The 20,136-nt window shown below is 38.6% G+C and overlaps 1 protein-coding gene across 3 annotated transcripts in view; it reads right to left on the bottom strand.

Annotated features, from left to right (window-relative positions):
- The window catches only part of LOC116243164 (uncharacterized), a 46,736-nt gene extending 26,819 nt beyond the window's left edge, over positions 1 to 19,917 (bottom strand). For all 3 annotated transcript variants that reach the window (XM_090138419.1, XM_031614280.2, XM_090138420.1), the window contains exons 1-12: positions 19,737 to 19,917; positions 19,505 to 19,605; positions 19,360 to 19,429; positions 18,226 to 18,356; positions 17,340 to 17,428; positions 14,611 to 14,710; positions 12,560 to 12,603; positions 11,331 to 11,408; positions 4,653 to 4,849; positions 3,052 to 3,116; positions 2,393 to 2,499; positions 342 to 453 (exon numbers count right to left, since the gene is read on the bottom strand). In XM_090138419.1, the coding sequence (XP_089994545.1) occupies positions 342 to 453; positions 2,393 to 2,499; positions 3,052 to 3,116; positions 4,653 to 4,849; positions 11,331 to 11,408; positions 12,560 to 12,603; positions 14,611 to 14,710; positions 17,340 to 17,428; positions 18,226 to 18,356; positions 19,360 to 19,429; positions 19,505 to 19,605; positions 19,737 to 19,902 (1,260 nt within the window). In that variant the 5' untranslated portion in view covers positions 19,903 to 19,917. The remainder of the gene's footprint in view (positions 1 to 341; positions 454 to 2,392; positions 2,500 to 3,051; positions 3,117 to 4,652; positions 4,850 to 11,330; positions 11,409 to 12,559; positions 12,604 to 14,610; positions 14,711 to 17,339; positions 17,429 to 18,225; positions 18,357 to 19,359; positions 19,430 to 19,504; positions 19,606 to 19,736) is intronic.
- Between the last annotated feature and the right edge of the window lie 219 nt (positions 19,918 to 20,136).

Raw genomic sequence — 20,136 nt, 5'->3', positions numbered from 1 at the left:
ATTCTGCCTTTTCTTTTATAGTGCTGTCTTCTAGAGTTGTGCCTTAGTGCAATTAAAGTCTACATCGTAAGAACATTTAAGGTATTTCTTCAGATGAACACCACTAGAACAGATCAGAACAACATTTCTGTAAGATTTCTTATCTGCTGGAAGACCCAGTACTGCAAAGACTGTCACTAATTTTGTACACTAAGTATGACACTGAACTCTTTGCAAGATGGTGGGGTGAAATTCCCAGGATGACAGTGACTTTCTTTAAAGTTATGGAAAAAGATAACGATATGGAGAGATTAAGAAGAGGAGGTCAGTAAAAGTTTAAGAACACTGCACTGAATACTTACACCATCTATACTCCTTCTAGCATGCGGTCCATATGTATCTTCAGACCCTAAAACCTGTATGTTAACTGCACTGTAATCTTCGTACCCAAGCTGACTGAAAATAAGACGCGTCCTGCAACAAATGATTTTTGTTTTTAATTAGTAAACTGTCTCAAAGTAATTCTCTGTAGTAGCCCTGTGTGGTCACAGGAACTAGCTCTGCAATGTAAACTGGTTACTAATAGTTTTCACTACACAAATGAACAGAAATATTGCATCCAAAGTGACACAGGCTAGGTACTTCTGAATTTATCCCTATGTTTCAGTTTGAGCCTTTTCTTTAATCAAATTCTATGACAGATGATAGGCAAAGCCAAACAGATGGTCTTTTATACTTAAAAAAAAAAGAACTGCTTGAAAGAGTATTACAGTACATGCAGTCTTCCTGGTTTTCACATTAGTAATCCAGTTCTTACCTCTGTTTCTCCTGCAAGACCAATATATCTCCAATATATCACCAATATATACAAGCAGCTACTCACTGCACCACAGCCATCAATGAAGAAAAATATAACTGGAGAACGAACTTTCATTCAAATGTACAGATATTCAGTTCCAACTAATGAACATACAACTCAAATTCCAAGAATTTGACAAAAATTTTAAGAACTTTTTCATTACTCGTGCTTGTCCATTCTGGCCCTGTGAATTTCCTCAAAGTAATTCTGTAAGGTTATTTCTACCCAAAGCATGCTGTTTCAAGAATGCTAAGTTTGTCCAATGGTGATTAATAATGGAAATTAACTTTTTTTTTTTTTTAAACACACCATAAAAACACAAGCTGCTTTTAAAGAAACAGCAATTGACACTTTTTGTGCCAGTGTCAATAACTAAATTGGTATTCCTAAAGGTTCTTAAAAGACAGCCTAACTTTCAAGCACTGAACAATCTGAGAATGATCCTCATCTTTTAATTTTTTAACATTCATATGAAGTCCAAAGACCAAAAACTCACAGTAAAAAATATGAGAGGAAAAATGATTTAACATAATAAAACTATTAGAAGTAGTCCAAAATCTTAACATGTTGCAGACTGGAAAAATAAGTTAAATTCTGAATCAGCCAAACTGTTTTTCCTTTCCTTCTTTGTCTGGCAACCTTCTAGCTGTTTGAGAGATGTAATCAGCTGAAACACTGGAATTATGTTAGGATGAGAAAAACATTTTCCATCAATTAACTACTTTGAAGACACTAGCAGTACCACCACTGTTGTAAATATTAAACATGGCACCTGGAACATGATATAAAGCGAAATTCTCATTGATATAAAAAAAAATGAAGGTGGTCAGTATATTACTGCTGAGACCATTTCTCTTCCAATGAGCATGGGAAAAAAAAATAAATACTTGATTTACTTGATTTTTAAAAGGTGCCTAGCCAGAGAGCTTGTTCCACAGGTGTATAACTTGATGAATTGACAGAGGAGAAATCTTATATAAAACTGAGAGGAAAGCAATAGCTCACATAACTAGAAAGTTTGGGTGCTATTGGAATAAATGGTCCAAGACTTCTGCGAGTCTTGTATTTAAGAGGAATCCCTATTACAAATATCCTGGCATGACAATATGACTAGAGGTTTGTCAGGCTGTTTTCCAACCAGAAAATTGTTCCAGCAAAAACAAAAACAAAACACATTAGTCCAATTTTCAAGGTATTTTGTCTAAAACAATTTTGGTAAACTGCCTACACTTCATAGCTTCAAAGTTTTTGATAATAAGTTCTGTGGAAAAGAAATGAAATAAAAATCTGTCTGAAATCTAATAAATTTGGGTCTCAGCTATCCATTCTGAACAATATTTGCTAACCTTTTCCTTTCTGTCAAATAGTTTAAAAGTGTAGTTACAGGTTGTTTAGGAAACCCCTTTTCAGTTAACTAAAGTCTTGAAACATCCTTTGACTTCTATCTCCTATAGTTCTTACAAGGTTAATGTGATTACCATCATGTCACCGTTCTATTTTCATTATCTCCGAATATCAAATAACCAAAACCCCTTTCGAGCAACAAATACTAACCTTTTGAGTATACTTTCTGCAGTGAGTTTTCCTTTTTGTACTGCCTTTGGACCTCCCACTGGACAGACAGCAGTAGCTCTGAAACCATCAAGATAAGTGGCATTTACCTAACAAGAAAGGGATTAAAAATTACGTGTGATTCAGTACTGATATACTATAAATGCTCTCTAGCAGTTATATTTTTTACAACCTCAGCAGTGCAATGATAAGAAAGCACGATAATCAGTGAACTTACTCTATTACTTAAAATGTGAAATGGTATCACAAGAAAAGTCAAACCTGTAGAACTGTAAAACTCAGAATCGCTTCTCATTGTCACCTTAAATTATCTTGCACCTATACATCTTGATACATGACATACGTTCTGGAGCTGAAAAGCTGAGTAATCTTTCACAATTTATTATTAGAAAAAAACCATTTCAGCCTTTTCTGGCTGTATCTGGATTTTCCTGTTACAAAAATAATCATGTTTTTATGCATGCAGTAATGTTCGTTTGTTCTTTTTCATGTGTGCACTCGTGTGTCTGTGTAAAGACATCAAAGAGGCAACAATTTTTGGCAGAAAATATTTTTATTTTTTCCAAAATATTAAATTTTATATGGAGTGTAAGGTATTCCTTACTTAGAAAGAAAGTAATACCTTATAAAGAAAGTAATACCTTATAAAACGTTGAAGGAGGTGATCCTTTCGCTCCATGAACTTTCACTGCACCACCTTCAAAACCTGGAGTGGTAAAAAAAAAAATCAATACTTAAGCTTCTTCAGAATAACTTCAAAGACATGTTTTATGTTAATCAAATGCATTTTATCAGAAAAACAAATCACTGATAGCTGTACTACCACAGAAGAGAGAACCTTCTACAAAACAGTCCTCTCTGCCTTCTGAACTGAAACATGATGGCTATATTTCTAACTTCAATGAATCTGGAAGACTTTCATATGGCTGGTTAAGGAGTAACATAAACAAAGCCCACAAAACAAAATGCATGACATCTACTGACTAAAAGAAAACAGAAGCACCTCTCAGTTCAAACATTGTCACTAATCCAGCAGGACAATAAAATCAGCAATGTAAACAGCAAAACCAGATAGCATGCCTTGTTTTTACTGGTGTACGTGTCAAAGCACTTCAAACTAAAAATATTTAAGAAATCTGTCTATTTTCCATCTGCTATATTTCTAAGAAGACTAACTGAAAGTTCATGTGAAAGTTCATTTTAAGTTCAAACATGTCATATCGGGTCATTTGTAAGCTGAAAGTTCATAGGAAGGTTAGGGTTCTCTTTTCCTTAAAAAAAAAAAAAAAAAAAGACAAAACTAGTGGCTACGAGTAATAAACTGCTCTTATCAGAATGTCATTCAGTTATGTTGCATGAGCACAAGGTTCACTGTACAGTTTTACAGTACTTTTATTATTGAAGCAATGTATTTTTCCCAGGAAATTCTTAATTTGAAATCTCAGTTGTTATAAGTCTTACAAAGGCACTCAGCATACTGTCACAGGTTAAGTTCCATTAGAATGAAAATGCATATACATATTACAGGTGCTACAGATACTTTATCACACACTCTAATCAACAAATCTTGAGTGCAGGGCTTTTTGAGTTTTGTTTTGTTGCTTTGCCTTCAAGTCCAAACTTGAAACAGGAGTTATATGCACCTTTAGCCTGTTGGCTGTTCATGTGACTGTTGTAGGTTTGAGGATGAAAATCTATTTCTTCTAACAGAGGTTTTTCCAGTGGATGTCCTCTACCTAAGCAAGTTCCTACCACTTAGAAGTGATCCAACTAATTATCCCTAGGGAAAACACGATAACTAAGTGAAGCTCAGAATGACACAGCTGTTCATTATTACATTTCTAATTTAAAAAAAAAATACACCTTTTTGAGCAAATAAACTGAGCTATAGTTTAAAAAAAAAAATACAAAATCACAGTGCAGCACAGTTCAAAGTCTTGGCTGGCGTTAGATATGCCTTAAAAGTGAAGCACTAAGAGCAGTGATCAAAGACTTAGATTACCAGCAAGAAAAGTAAGAGTACGGTTACAATTCCTAAGATAATTTCTAACAAAGTTCCTTGAAAAAAACGAAGTCAGTCCTTTCAAGGAGGTTTGTTTTATGAAAGAAGTCAGTTGGGTACAGTATGCTGCATTAAGGAATTGATATAGCAAGGAAAACACAGATAAAACAGGGAAATTAAAGCAATAACTTTAGTTGGATCATCTAGTTTACACATCTCTTAACAGAAAGGCAGACCAACCTGGAATTTCAGTGATGGAAACTTCAGAAAAGTCACACGTGACATCTGGTAAAAGGTAGCGCTGAGGATTGCCCACTTCATACACCAACTGTTCAGCCACAGTGCCAAAGGAGATCAGTCCCCCTGTGTCCGGTGGTTTGGAAATAATAAAGTCTCCTTCAGAAGAGCACTCTACTATGGGAAAGCCTATGTTATGCCTAGAATAATGAAAACATTGGGAAAAAAACGCTATAAATACGAGGTGAAAAGAGGAATGACATAGCAGAATTTCATGGTAATTAATAATTAAATAAACTTGATCAAGATTTAGAATGTAGCTTGGCACTTCTGCAGGAGTGAAGGAAAAGCACTTAATGAGTTAACCAAAATAACAAGATGCATTTTACTGCCCATCAAAGAATGACACATGTAACACCAAACACCAACAGTAGTGGAGAATGACACTACTAATTACACTACTAATGTAACCACCAAAAGCAGAGCAGAAGCTGGAAGATTTAGACAACTTTGATTAAGAAGGTAAATTCAGCAGAAAAACATGATTGCTAATTCTAGCCCACATAAGTAAATGTATTCTGGAATCTGGATTTGTAAAAAGGATGTCAAAGCACAAAGAACAAACTGCTGGGAGTAGGAAACAGAAATAATCAGAAACACATCAAGGACAATATTTCCTTTTTTTCTGATAAGTTTTCACAGAAAAGTTATAATCACAAGACAGAGGAACATGTGCAAGTAAGACCTCTAACCCAAAACAATAATAAAAGCAGGAATTAACAGAAAATTACAAGGCGTAACAAAGACAAAACAGTAAAATAGAAAACTATAATTCTCTTAACGTACAGAAAGAAATCAAATAGCTCATAGTAAAGTGCTCATGCTGATTTATATAGTAGCAGGGTAGAATTTTCAAGGTTTTCTGGAAGATATCTAGGTATTTGCTTTCCATGTTATAAGGCTTTTCCTTTACAGATCATTTCTCGGAGCAAAAGTAATAATCTAGAATGAAAAAGCTGAAAATTAAAGCAGTCTTTATGCTCTCACAGAAGGGCTACCTGGCTCTCTTCCCCTCAGAAGAAGTTAGAAATCTGTGGAAATACAGTGTTAGAGAGAGAAAAACAATCCAAATAAAGGAGATAAAACCCCCTGAAAAAGCAAAACTCTTCTCAAATAAGAAGGTGCTTGATATCACCATTCCCATTACAGTCAATGATCTTCAGGTCCTTTGCATATAATTAAAATCAGTTAATCCCTGAAATTAATTATGCTTGGGTGCTGGAGGGAACCATGTGCTGAACACACAACCGAACTGGTTATTAGCAAAGGTTACAAGTACATAGTTTGCATAACATACATTCACAAACTTTTAAAGGAAGTAAGCAAAGAAACCAGTGAACTCTGAAATGACATTAGCAAAAGTTCATGGGAGTTTGGACAGATTCCTTATCTTGGGAAGCTTAAAACTTAATCCTTTTTTAAAATAATGGAGTTAAGAGAGAAGCTCTGTTACCAGAGATCAGCAACTTTAATACTGCTAGCATACAAAACTTTGAAAGTACAGTAGCTGGAGGACACCTAAAAATGCCCACCAGGAATCAGCAAGGATTATACCTCATTTGTCTGGTCTTTGAAACTATTTAAACCATGAAAGAGATAAAGGGTATTAAAAAAGGATAAAAAAGAAGAAAAAGAGGGAAAAAAAGAAAAAACATAAACCAAACCCTGAGAATACAACAAACTGAACGTATAAATCTGATTCTAAATTATTACAGTGTTTGTTTTTTGTCTGTTTGTTCAGAGGGAAAGAAAGGGATGAAAGCTGGCAGCAGGATGTAACATTCTCTATTTCAAAGCAACAAGAAAATATCCAAGAAACTTCTCAATTATCAGTCAAGACCAATCATCTGTTATCTATTCTATAATATCTATTAAAGGTCTATAACTATCCCAACTTTACAGGTAATGAGACACATTCAGGAAGCAAAGTAACTCACACACAGTCTATGATCATAGACTGAACAAGATGAGAATTAAAGAGCTGTCAACCGCTCAGTGCTATTCTCATACCACCCATCTGCCTGCATCAGGTGCCTTGCTAGCAGGCTGAATTGCAGCTTATTTGAACGACTTACCTAAAGTGAAATTGCTTCTACTGAGACAGATAATCCAGCCTGCCCCGCTGCACCAGGAACAGACATCCCTACCTGTAACCTACTTTAAGTCATTGTTACAGACAGGATGTTCATGACCTACTCCCCAGTGAAATTGTTTTGAAGGAAAAAGTGTTAAACTGCAGACACACACCTTTCCACCACTGGTTCTGAACTACTAACATAGACTAAACTTCAGTGTAACCAAGCCTTACCCTCAGAAGACTTGATTCATTACACAAAACATGACTGCGAAAATGTCAGTAACAATTCATATTAAAACATGCCTTCTTAAAATAGAAACCTATTTTTATGCTGCCACAAGATAATACTTAAAATTAATTTTTAGCTTGGAAACAGAGCTAAGCCTCCCCTACGACATGATTCAGTCAAGTGACAGCTATTTAAACCTGGACTTACAGCTAACTAGCAGCAAACACCTGCACGAGGTCTTGTAGTACATACCATATGTACCTTCCACTGGAAGAAGAAATTCTTGCCCCAGCTTACCACTATGCTGAATGACTATGGAGCATATGACACTTGCTCTGTCACATGCCAGCACAAACCAACACAACCCACAGTCAAGCTGTAATTTAGCACAGTACAGCAAGATCACAAAACTGAACCTAAACGTTGCTAGTAGTCAACAACAGTTACGGTACCCAAAGTGGCAGAGTCAGGTGGCACTGCAATTCTTTCTTCAATAAAAGAACTGCAGCAGTTTAGTGATAGAATCATAGAATGGCTTGTGTTGGAAAAGACCTTAAGGACCATTTCATTCCAACCCTCTGCAATAGGCAGGAACACCTTCCACTAGGACAGGTTGCTCACAGCCCCATCCCGCCTGGCCTTGAACACCTCTGGGGAGGGGGCATCCACAGCTTCTCTGGGCAACCTGTTTCGCTGCCTCACCACCCTTCTCAGGGAAGAATATCTTCCTAAGACCTGATGTAAAGCTATATTCTTTTAGTTTAAAGTTGTTATTTCCTTGTCCTATCATTACACTCCCAATAAAGAATCCTTCTCTAGCTTTCTTTACTGGAGGATATAAAATCCCTCAGTGGGATGAGGCAATATAAATGATTATGAAAAGAAACTCCTGAAATGAATTCTAATTGTTATATGGTCATATAATTAACAGAATACAATACTCAAGATAAATATGAAAGTACTGCTCTAGAAACATTTTGAGCAGTTCTTTAATAGTTAAAATGCAGAAAGAATAATAAACATGAGTTTGTGAAAGGAGAGAATATCAAACATCACTTCATCCAAAATGTGTTTTGAGTTGCATTTTTGGTATTTAACAATTAAATTGTATGTATTAGTAAACCACAGAACTGAATAAATCCAAGCTAAGGTTAATCCTCAGAAACTCATTCCAATTGGTTAGAGGAGGAGTTAACAGTTAAAGTAGGTCCTCACTGACTACAATGGTAACAAAGGCCCCAAAATGGTTTTGCTGTAAGTCACCTTCTGATTACTGGCAACAGAAGATGGGACAGCATACTATAGTGCATTCACTAGCAGAAGATCACAAGAAAGAACCTACAATATTGCATACGACATGTAAGCAGACCAGAGTCCAAGCTGGCTGTGATATCAACTTTTAGCTTTATAGATAATGCAGTTGCCTGGGTGACTCAACAAACAGTATGCTAAGGAGAACTCTAAACCATGTGTTCTCAACCCTCTGGGCACCTATTTTAGACAGAATGTTATTGGGCAGAAATTAAGAATTGCTACCACTTCCAGCAATGTTTTTATAACCCATTCAAAACTACCTGTGTCCAGCAAGGTCACCACATGCTTTTGGATAGGAAACACACACGCCTATCTGCATGTAGGAACCAACACATTTCCCACACACTGCTGCAACTCCTGTTTTAAGAAAGTGTACTGATCTAAACACCTACCTCCTCTAACTAGGGCATCCCACAGTATACATAGCATGGGTACTCTAAATGCCTTGAGAATTTCAGGCCAAACAAGCTGCCAGGCAGTTTCAGCTGTGTGGAATAGGTGGTGCTACAGAGAAAAAGCCACACCACATTGCTTAATCTGGGACTTGAACAGAATCCAGTATGCAGGTCCCAGCAGCAATCTGGATCCAGCCCTTAAGAGACTACAACTACTGACTTACCCTTTTGGTCATCCCAGGCCAGAGGATTATGCAGTCTCAACCACTGTACACTCTTGGCTTAGGGCAAAATTTCAGTGTTTATCATCTCCTCAAAATGATTATTTTACTGATCAGCATTAGCTTATTCTCTCCTGCATTTCAAAACAAAACAAAACAATGTACTAGTCACCCACTGACACTAAATAATAATGAGACAGCAATGTCTGGGGTTAACTAAAGTGAAATATAAAGCTGTGCATTATCAATATACTTCTGACATCACAGTCCATTCTGACACTGGCATGAATTCCCTGAGTGCCATGCCACTAGGGATTAAATAGGGAGTAGTAATGTGTTACTCACTACTTTTCCTCACCTAATAGATATTACTGCACAAATAACAGAAAAGGAGTAGGTGTCTTTTTTGACAGCATTTACTTATAATCAGTAATTTAAGAACGCTGATTAGTCTTCTACAAACTGAATGATTTCTTCAATTTTCTCTGCTAAGCGTGAGAGAATCCACACAAGGAGTGACTCAAGCAGCCTTTGCCTAACTGGAAACAACAAATAGTTGAGTTTCATAGGCCTAAAATTTTTTTTTTTTTGCTTGTTTAAAACTCAAAAAAGCCAGTAGGCTTTCTTAGCAGTGCACTCAGGTCTGCTTCAGCAGCCAAAGACTGAACAGCAACTTGACTACTGTTCAAAACCAAACCTACCTTCTGCAATAAAATGAGAGGGAACAAGAGAGATTGCCTTCTAGCGTTCACTGGAGAACAGTACAAGTATTGTGAAAATATCCTTAAGCTGTAATGTAAAGGTCCAGTAACTGTTTGCAGACATGAATGCTAAGCATTCTCAGGCATATGATCACACTCACAATGGTGAGAAACTAACATGCCTTTGACATAACATTCTATTGAGAACAGACATTTTGACCTGGCTTCTTCTTCCCACATTTAATGACTTCACTGGGCTGTTTTAGATATAAACATGCATATTATATTTAATCTGATTTATTGAGATTTAGATTACACAGGTTTACCTTCGGAAGACTTAAAAATGTAGCTCTTCTTAAACTAAGTACAAATCACTAGCAGACTATACTCCAAGCCCTTTCAGAGCTCTGTCGACCTATTGTCTATAGAAATTATACTGGAGACAGCAGGCCTCCAACTTTTATCATTACTGAAGCAGTGAATTTGACTATATAGATTTGCACATACTGAAAACTGATTCAGGTTGTCCAAATAATCAGAAAAATTCATACCATCAAGTTTCCTGAACTTACAGTCAGGCTACTACTAACTATGCTATCAAATGGAAAATTCATTCACTTATAAACCAAGAGCTTCTGCAATACATGGGGCGCTCCCAAAGTAATGCCTCCTATTTATTCCTATGCAAACTACAACAGATACAAAGAACAGAATAACATATTCTGATAGAGCAAATTCTCAGCTACAAAACACTGATTTTCAACACAGTAATCTACTAATCCACTATCTACTATGCATTCTCTGTAGCAACGAACAAGAGCCTACAACTGCCATTTCTGATTGAAAAATCCTCAAAAATACAGAGCTAACAAGATTTTTAATAGGAAAAATAGGATCCCTGCAGCACCAGAGCCAAACAAAAACATCCTTTTCTCTAGTATCTTTCCCACAGTTCTTTAGCTTTTGAACAGGTAAAGGTAGTGTTGACTTTGATGGACAACGCACTAGTCAAGATTCCTTCCTTTAATCCGAAGGAAAAACAGGAATAAACTGCAACTGGAGAATCACTTATTGCGTGCCAAATACGCCCCCTAACTGCTTTTAAGCTACTCTTAAAAACAAGTTCATCAAAAGCAGACTACATGAGTCTTTTCTCATGGTAATTCTCAGCAGGCAGAAAGACCTACCTACGAGAAGGTCTCATCTAGTACATCTGAATACAAGTAATGTATGGAACACTTTTTCAAAGATCAGTAATGTATATGCAGACACAGACAGTTCAAAACTGGGAGACTGGGACATACAGAACAGGAGGACGGTGGAATACGTAGCAAGAGAGGACTCTGTCATCCCTGACAAAGAAAGCTGTGTAAGACTGGACAGTGCACAACTCTGATCTAACTGAAGTCTGACAAATCAGCATCTAAAGTATTCTTATTGTCTTTTCCATTACACACACACACACTCCTGCCATGGCAGGGGGGTTGGAAGCAGATGATCTTTCAAACCAAGCCATTCTATTAGTAGAATGAATTAGAAACTGATTTTTATAACAGATGACATTATATTTGGCCCCATCTGCAAAAGAGGGGCTGGAACTTGACGATTCTACCAACTCAAGCCATTCTATGATTCCATGATTTGGTCTACTACAAACATACATGCTGTTGTCAGAGTTACTTACCAGTCTGGTACCATATGCCAGTCAGTGAATATTCCACCAGTACACTGAGCACCACATTCAATAAGATGACCTGCAAGGCTGGGAAAACAGCAAGTGTTCAAACAACAAAATATACTGTAAAAGGATGCATCACAAATCCAGTCTGAAAACGTAATCATACGATGGAAATAAAGATAAATATCAGAACATGCTCTTTTTTTTTTCCTCCCTAGAATTTTGTTTATAAACTGCATTAAACATAAGTAGGAATTCTGAAAGATGACTAAGAAGAGTTCAAAAGAGTAACGTTTCATATGAAAAAACATTTGGTATGTTCCACCAAAAATCAAGTTCCATTAGTCAATTCAAAAACTATTGATCTAAAGTCAGTATTTTAGCTTTTCACATTGTCTGTAACTGAAAACATGCAAGGCCCATTTTTAATCAAGAGGTGTACAATCTCACATAGCGTGAAGGATATCTTTGAACAGAACACATTACAATTTTCAAATCTTTAATTGTGATATTTCATAAATGTGTGAGTGAATTATAGGCAAGATCTTGATCTCTCAAAACTGATAACTAACTTCAATCCCAAGTCAGAAGAGCTGGAGTTTCTTTCTGCAATAATTCTCTAGCAATAGGAGATCTAATACCACTACTACTAGGTGCAATCAGCCAACTTAAGTAGCCACCCATTTTAATGGGCTTCTACTTAGTACGATGATGCAGAAAAATGAAATTAAATGACAGGATTTTACCTAGTACCTTCCACAACAGATTCATAATCTTAGGATTTATAGCTAGGGTTTGCAACTGGGGCTATTCATATTCAGCTTCTGCAACACCAGGTAAGCATGCTGACCTATGACCAGGACTCCTTTGGCATATCTTTGAAGACAGTAGTCTTCCTGTCAACCTCAACTACTCAAACTGATGGACAAACAGAAAAAGTTGGAGTCACTGTTCTGTACCATGAGATTTCACAGGAAGCTAATCTGTTAAATCATTAATTTTCTCCTCTTATTTTATTGAGTTGGTTCCAAAACAATAGTTATTAAATTTCAGTTTCAAACATAATAGTATTAAGTGAGCCTTAAAGAACCATAACCAAAATCTTAATTTTGTATATCTTTCTAATAAATGAGCTCAGCAGTAATATCCAAATTCCCAAAACGCTTAAAAAATCATTATCCTGGCATTATACAAAATGAAATACAGATTTACCCATTTCTTCTTATATCACTTACCTTCCTGCAGCTAGCAAGTCAAATTCATCCCTATTCCAGCCAAACTAGAAGAGAAATACAAACATATTACTTATATGGAAGTCTTATAGAGTACAGCAGACTGACTTGATTAACAATATATTTATCATATTTTTACTTAATTGCAGAAAAGAACAATCTAGTTAACTGGCAAGAGCTGTAGGTGGATCTGAGCTGCTAAGCAGTAAACCCATGGAAGTACTCTGATTGTATTTCAGTTTTCACTGAAATTTTTAATCACCCCTCAAAAATATAAATGCTGAAAGTCTTCAAAAAGTCTAGCACCTTTTTTTTTTTTTCATGTAAGCAAAGCACTATATTTTTCCAACTTCTGAAAATTATCAGTTCCTAGACTACCACCAGTCATCCTAGCAGCATGTCTTCTCTATAACTACAGACTTCAACAGAAAGCAAAAGCTAAATAAAAAACAATCAGTGTAACAGAAACTTCCCTGATGTATTTTTTTTCTTGGACCTTGTTCTCATTAACAAGGAGAGTCTGACTGAAGTGGTAAAGTCTGAGGGCAGCCTTGGATGCAGTGACCATGAGATGGTGGAGTTCAGGAACTCATGTGACAGGAACAGAATGCCGAGTAGAATCACAACCCTGGACTTCAGTAAGGTCAACAACTGCTAAGAGAAATCCTGTGGGACAGGGTACTTGAAGGTAAAGAGGCCCAAGATAGCTGGTTAGCATTCAAGGACCATCTCTTCCAAGCTCAAGATCAGAGCATCCCAACAGGCAGGAAGTCAAGAAAGGGAGTCAGGGAACAGGGAACTGCTGGGCAAACTCAAGTGGAAGAGAGGAGTCTACAGATCGTGGAAGGAGGGGCTGGCCCTCCTGGAGGAATCCTCCTGGAGGAATCCAAGACTGTTGTCAGAAGATGTAGGGAGACAACTAGGAAAGCTAAGGCCTCCTTAGAATTAAAACTTGCAAGAGGAGTCAAGTAAAACAGAAAGCAGATAAAACTAACACCAGAGACAATGTTGGGCCACTAATGAATGAGGTGGGTGCCATGGTGACAGAAGATGCACAACAGGATGAGTTACTAAATGCCTTCTTTGTCTCTGTCTGCGCTGCTGGAGGCTGTCCTGAGAAGCTCCATACTTTTGAGGCTCCAGAGAAAGTCATAATAAAGGATTTTGCCTCAGTTGATGAGGACTGGGTTAAGGACCGATTAAGCAATCTGGACTCCCCCTTGTCCTGTCGCTACCTGCCCTTATAAAAAGTCCCTCCTCAGTTTTCCTGCAGGCCCCTTCAGGTACTGGAAGGCCGTGCTATAAGGATCCCCTTGGAGCCTTCTCCAGGCTGAAGAGCCTCAGCTCTCTTAGCCTGTTCACACAGAGGAGGTTCTCCAGCCCTCTGATCATCTTTGTGGCCTCCTCTGGACCCACTCCAGCAGTTCCATGTCTTTCTTGTGTTGGGGGCCCCAGAACTGGATACGGTACTCCAGGTGGGGCCTCATGAAGGCAGAGTGGCAGAATCAGCTTCCTCAACCTGCTGTATTTACAGCCTATTCAAAGCACTTCAGAAATCCACATATCCTGCTTGTATTATTTGTGGAAACTTGGGGAATTTGAGATACGTTGTTCAACTACTTAAAATAAAACTGCTTACCCACTGAAAAAGACCATACAACCACCACCGCACAAAACCAGATCTACTACTGCCACCTTGTGGTACAGAAAATACATTTGTTCTTTAACCTTACATTAGATTTTAAAGTTGGGGAAAAATCAAAAGCAACCCAAAAACAAGAGCAAAATGCTGGTGAAACATGGCAAAATTCCCTTCGCTTCACTGAAATTGTTTGAAATTTCACAGTACTTAAGAACATAAATACCTCTGTTATAGATTTAGCAGAAGTGAAAAGGCAGTAAGCTTTCATACGTGCACGCAAAAAAAATGAAACAGAAATGAAAGAGCTTATTGTTTTTAAATTAAAATTTCCGAAGTAGCAAAAAAACCTTAATGATTCCCAAACAGTCATTCACTTCTGTTCATCATCACCTTGTAAATAACTTGTACTTACAGAATGAATGAGTGGCCCTAATACAATCCCGCTGTCGACGCATCTACCAGTGATTACAATATCAGCCCCAAGGTCAAGAGCTCTGCTTACTGGTCTTGCTCTATAGGTAAAAAGCAATATGGATTCTTACTTTTTAACACACCATCACAAACAGAATAAGAATCACTTAATGAGTCTGCATGAAATCAGCTTTGTTCATACAACAACTGATCGTCAATATTTTTAAAAGCAAGCATCGGAACATCCGATCAATTTCATGACAATTGAAAGACTTATCTTGACATTCATTCAAAATATCCTGAAACACAATGTATAGAGGATCACTTTTACCATCAGTAATAGAAAATACAAAGTGTTTTTGAGAGAAAATAACAACTACTCCTATTTCATTTGTAGATGAGTGTATAAAGACCAACAGCAGGGACACTGACACTAACAAAAGTCGACCAGATGACTTCCAGGTGCCCCTTCCAACCTAATCTATTCTGTAATTTGGTATTATTCACAAAGACAGACTGCTGACTTGGCCCTCCAAACTTAAACCCTTCATGTCAATCTCAATTAAGTATTACTAGAACTTAAAGAATCAGCCAACTTCAAGCAAAGTGTCATGCAGTTGTTACTTCTGAAGAAACTCAAGGTTTTCCAGATTGGTCAAGTAAAAGTTGGCCCAGTTAGAATTAGCCAGACTTGAACTTAACTGCTTGGGCCTGCAGAAGTTGGTAAATGTGAGGGAATGTCATGTCACGATCTGAACTGATGACTGAGCACCTGGTGAAGGGGGTGGCTGGCCCAGGAAACACAGGTGCAAGCAATTCACCCATGCTTCCTACATGACCCTGAGTCCAACTCCTCCCTGGGCCCATTTAAGGGTTAGCCTCCAACTTGCAAACCTCTTCTGGATGAAGGCTGCTTCCCAAGGAGTGCTCTGTAGTCAGAGCTACACCCTATCACCAACTATCATCAACTTTTTCCTATATGTGATTACTGATATCCTCAATGATACTTTGCCTAGTATCTCAAGTAATTTATTAGAAGCAATTTCACTGCTTCCAAGGACCAACAGTGAGAAAGCATTGGTTTAGAACCCCAGAGCCACATGCTCTGGTCAAAGCTACCTAATGGATTCTGCTGCTCTTTGAATTAAGCAGATTGAAAAACGCAAACCATGATCTGGGTGTCTTTAAAAACTAAGAATGCTCTTTTTTGACACATTTAATAGACTTACTCCTACTTTTTTTTAAGGAAAAAAATAATGCACAGAAGTTCTTAATGATGTAAGCAAAAATGTGTATTTACTGACATTTTAATATAAAAAAGGATATTGATTAGGGAGACAATAAAATATACAGTGTACAACAACTCATGCCACTGGGCATAGTGTTATGTAATGGGCATGTGAGAAATGCAAATGGATTTTTATGGGATTCTAATACAGCTATGTAACTATACAGCTAAAAAGCAGTCAATTAGTAAGCTTGCATCTTACTGAAAAAAAACCACACGAACTCAATCCACAGAACATAAATCAGGAGGGACAGAAGAAATACTTCATAAGCTAAACAATGATAATTTTTCAGATGTAGTTCATGTACTGAACCAAGAATCAAACCGCAAACATAACTAGGTTTATGGAATTTAAAAAATTATTTAATGTATCCACAAGACTTCTTGATTTTATCCAGTATACTATGAAGTTGACTTGTTTTTATATATATATACACACACACATACACATATACAATGCAAAAGAGACATTTATACAATTAAGCATCCAATGCAGATGCTATAAAAGAAAAACATACATTATGAAACTGCTGGTTTCATAGCTTCACATTTCAATGCACCCCAGATGAAGGGGCCTATAAAGAAATACTGTTTCTTTGAAACAAATCAAAAAATAAAGCAACGTCAAGACTCACTTGTTTTAGCTTGTAAAGCAGAGCCACACACAATGGATTTTTAAATCCACGTATCTTCCTCATACTAGCCTGCTTTTGTCCTCCCTGCTATGAGTTGCCTTTTCCTAAAATTGTGAATCATGAGTCACCTGAACTGGAATTAATACCTTCTCAATATTATAAACATTGACCACTGTTTATTAGATTTCATCTACAGTTACTCATGATCTGTAATCTTGCAAGGCAAAGATTAACAGAAGGTTAAAAAGAAAATCTAGCAAGAACTATAACAGAAAACACTGAATACAAATGTAAAGAGCAATTTCTTAAAATATTCTCATTTCAGAGGAACAAATATATGCTGTTTTAAGCACAGCCAAACCCCTGCTGTCTTGCCTGGACACATTTCTGCAAAGTGCAATACAATGGTACAAGCCAAAACAGCAGCCAGTCATAGTGATTCATTATTTCAATAGAAGGGCTGTGCATTACTCTAGCAATGGCAATCCTTAACAATTGCACCATGCACTGACAGAATGCTCCACTTTTGGAAAAAATAGTTTTAATAATTGTAATTATGGCAACTTTGTGTTGAATCAAACCTGAGGATTCTCAGGAGATGTAATGCTAAAGTCACAACTGGCAAGGTTCTAAATTTAAAATTTATTTACAGCTTAAAAGGAGAAAATATTTTCTAGTTTCTTAAATCATACAAACGTGAACCTTAAGTGCCTAGGTGGTTACACTTGCAAATCAAAACAGGTTCATGTAGTCAATATACTAAAAATTATTTTTCCATTCAAAAAACAACTCGTTAAAGTAACTCACCCAAGATACACGTTCATGCTATGAACATTCTCTGGAAATGGTTTGCCACTCTCCAAATCAGTGATGCCAGCTCCTCTTAGGTTCTCTTTCTGTTAGAAAACAGACCACCAAATTTATGAGTATTTTGTAGCATCTACTGTAGAACTTCCATTAGCATCAGACAACAGATTCATTTCATTCATTTCACTGCAACTCTAAGAAGTATAATCATTAAAATTAATAACAAATGCAAATCAGCTCAATGACTAAAAGCTCTAAACACTTATTTTTCTTAGTGCTGGAAAATAAAAGATTAAGTCAGTTTTTAAAGAATGCTTTTCCTTTCAAAGATGATCAACAACCATGAAGTAGTATACTCCTTAGGCTTTCAAATCATCTTTAATTTCTGTAAGACTGAACGAGTCAAACCTTTCCAGCAGAAATGTTTACTGTAAAAGCAATGGAGACATGGCCAGAAAACAAGGATAATTCTGCAGCTCAAGGCAGTTAATTTCAGAGCACATTAAGTCCCCAGAGAGGCATAGGTGTACTTTGCAAATAAGGAGTTGAACTTAACCTTCTTCACCACGGTCTGTGCTTTAAAAAAAAAATAAGAAGAGTGATTGTTTTAAATCCTTTTAAAAGTGAATGCCCCCTCCTTAGAAGCACTCAAGGCCAGGCTGGATGGAGCTGTGAACAACTTGGTCTAGAGGGAGGTGTCCCTGCCCACAGCAGAGGAGCTGGAACTAGACTGTCTTAAAGGTCCCTTCCAACTCAAACCATTCTATGATTCATTCTATGAATAAAGATAATACAGAAAGATGCAAAAAATAAATTCAGGCTAATTTTTTTCTCCATACGGAATAACTTGCACAGTCCTACTAAGCCTAAAGGCGAAGTGCCATACCTCACTCATTAGGTCATCTCCAGTAATAACAGCTATTTTCAAATCAACGTCTGCCTTCTCTGCCACCTCCTGAAGAGCGGCTGCACAAGCCAGAGGGTTAATTCCACCCGCATTACTGATGACACGAACACCTTTGCAAGAGGAATGAACCAAGCACAGAAGCATTAACAATCACATTTCAACAACTCAAAGCAAGCTGAAAGACATAACCTTTGCAAGGTATGTGGCATCTAATCAAGTGAAATATTAGTGCTAAGTCTTGAGCACCATTAAGTTTGTAAGACGAAAGGAGATCAGATTAAGCCAATTAGGGACTGCTTTCAGAAAAGTTAATTGTTGTAGATAGGCCTTATGATGTGGATGACCCCACCGTTCCTGGAGGAGTTCAAGAAATGTTTAGATGCTGTACTGAGGGATATGGTTTAGTGGGAAATACTGGTGATATGTGGATGGCTGGACTGGATGATCTCAGAGGTATTTTCCATCCTTGGTGATTCTATGATTCTACAATTATCTTCTTCCCTTCCTGCAAGAAAGGTGGAAGTGACCACCGAGACAAACATGATGAGGAATGACAGCATCATACCAGTTCCTACAGGTACAACACAGGAGAGCAATCTTGTAAAGCACTCATACTTCCCAAACAACGTCACTTTAGAAGAAACATCTATTTCTCTGAATTACGGAGTACGTTAGCAAGGTATTGGGTGCTCAGAGGAGATGATTCCTCTCTTCCACCCGAACTCAGTGAGTTGTAAAGATGCAGTCATATAAACAAAAAGAAGTGCATTAGGAAAATAAAAGAATCAGAACTACTTTGGAATGCTGACAGAGATTGTGTTAAACTATGAGATTTAGATATTTTAACAAGAGATTTTCAGGCAACGCTCCGTGCTCAAACTAAAGCTACAGAAAGAATTGCCCAGAGGCACGCGTACACGTTTCTAACTGCAGGCAAACGTTTCACACGTGCCCTGTGCATCCTCCACCACCAGATGCACACCTCTTGTCGCGCCTTCTGAGGCCACGTCCACAGGGCAGCGCAGCACTGGTGTGACAAACAGGAACACAACCTACACGCAGCTCCCTTCGCAACCGCACTTCACTAAGGTGCCAACACAGAGAGGGGCGTACCTTTCCTGTGAATATCTTTTATGTACGGAGCCATGGCAGCGGAGACGAAATCCGGAGCGTAGCCCAGCACCTGCAACGGCAAACACAGGGCTCGGAAGGGGCACGGCGGAGCCGCAGCCGCAGCCGGCTGTACGCCGCTACTCACGGGAGAGCGGGCTTTGGCAGCCGCCAGCAGCGACAGGGTGATCTCGGAGAGGTAATCGAAGACGAGGAAATCCAGCTTCCCGCCGTACAGCAGCTGCGGCACTGCGAGCAGGGAGGAACGCTCCGTTAGCCCCGCTCCCCGCCGGGCCGCGTGCCGGCCGCTGACGCGGCGCTCCGTGCCGCCCCGCCCGGGCCCGGCTCCCCGTGCCCGCCAGCCCCTCTCCGCCGCCTACCCGCGGCCGCCGTGTCCCCCCAGAAGCCCGAGGCGCAGCCGATGCGCACCGCGGCGCCCGCCGGAGGCTCGCAGCCGCCGCCGCGCCGCCGGCTCCAGCGCTGCGGGCGGAGGACGGACCGGAGCAGCCGCGGCCCGCGGAGCCGCAGCAGCGCGGCGAAGCTCATGGTGGCGGCGGCAGCGCGGGGCTGGCGGGCACCGCCCGTCGTCCGGCTTGGAGCAGCCAGCAGGTGGCGGTGTCTGCCCGCGCGTCCGTCAGAGCAGCCCGCGCCTCCGTTCGGTCGAGAGATGATTGTCTTAAAATCAAGATGAGGAGTCCAACAGATCGTCCTTTCTGCCAACTAACCAACTCCCTGCTCCCCGCTGAATCATAGAATCACCAAGGTTGGAAAAGACCTAAA

This window comes from Phasianus colchicus, chromosome 4 (assembly GCF_987193195.1).
Source record: "Phasianus colchicus chromosome 4, bPhaCol1.hap1.1, whole genome shotgun sequence".
NCBI classification, from domain to species: domain Eukaryota; kingdom Metazoa; phylum Chordata; class Aves; order Galliformes; family Phasianidae; genus Phasianus; species Phasianus colchicus.
This window is presented reverse-complemented; position numbering and strand designations above follow the sequence as displayed.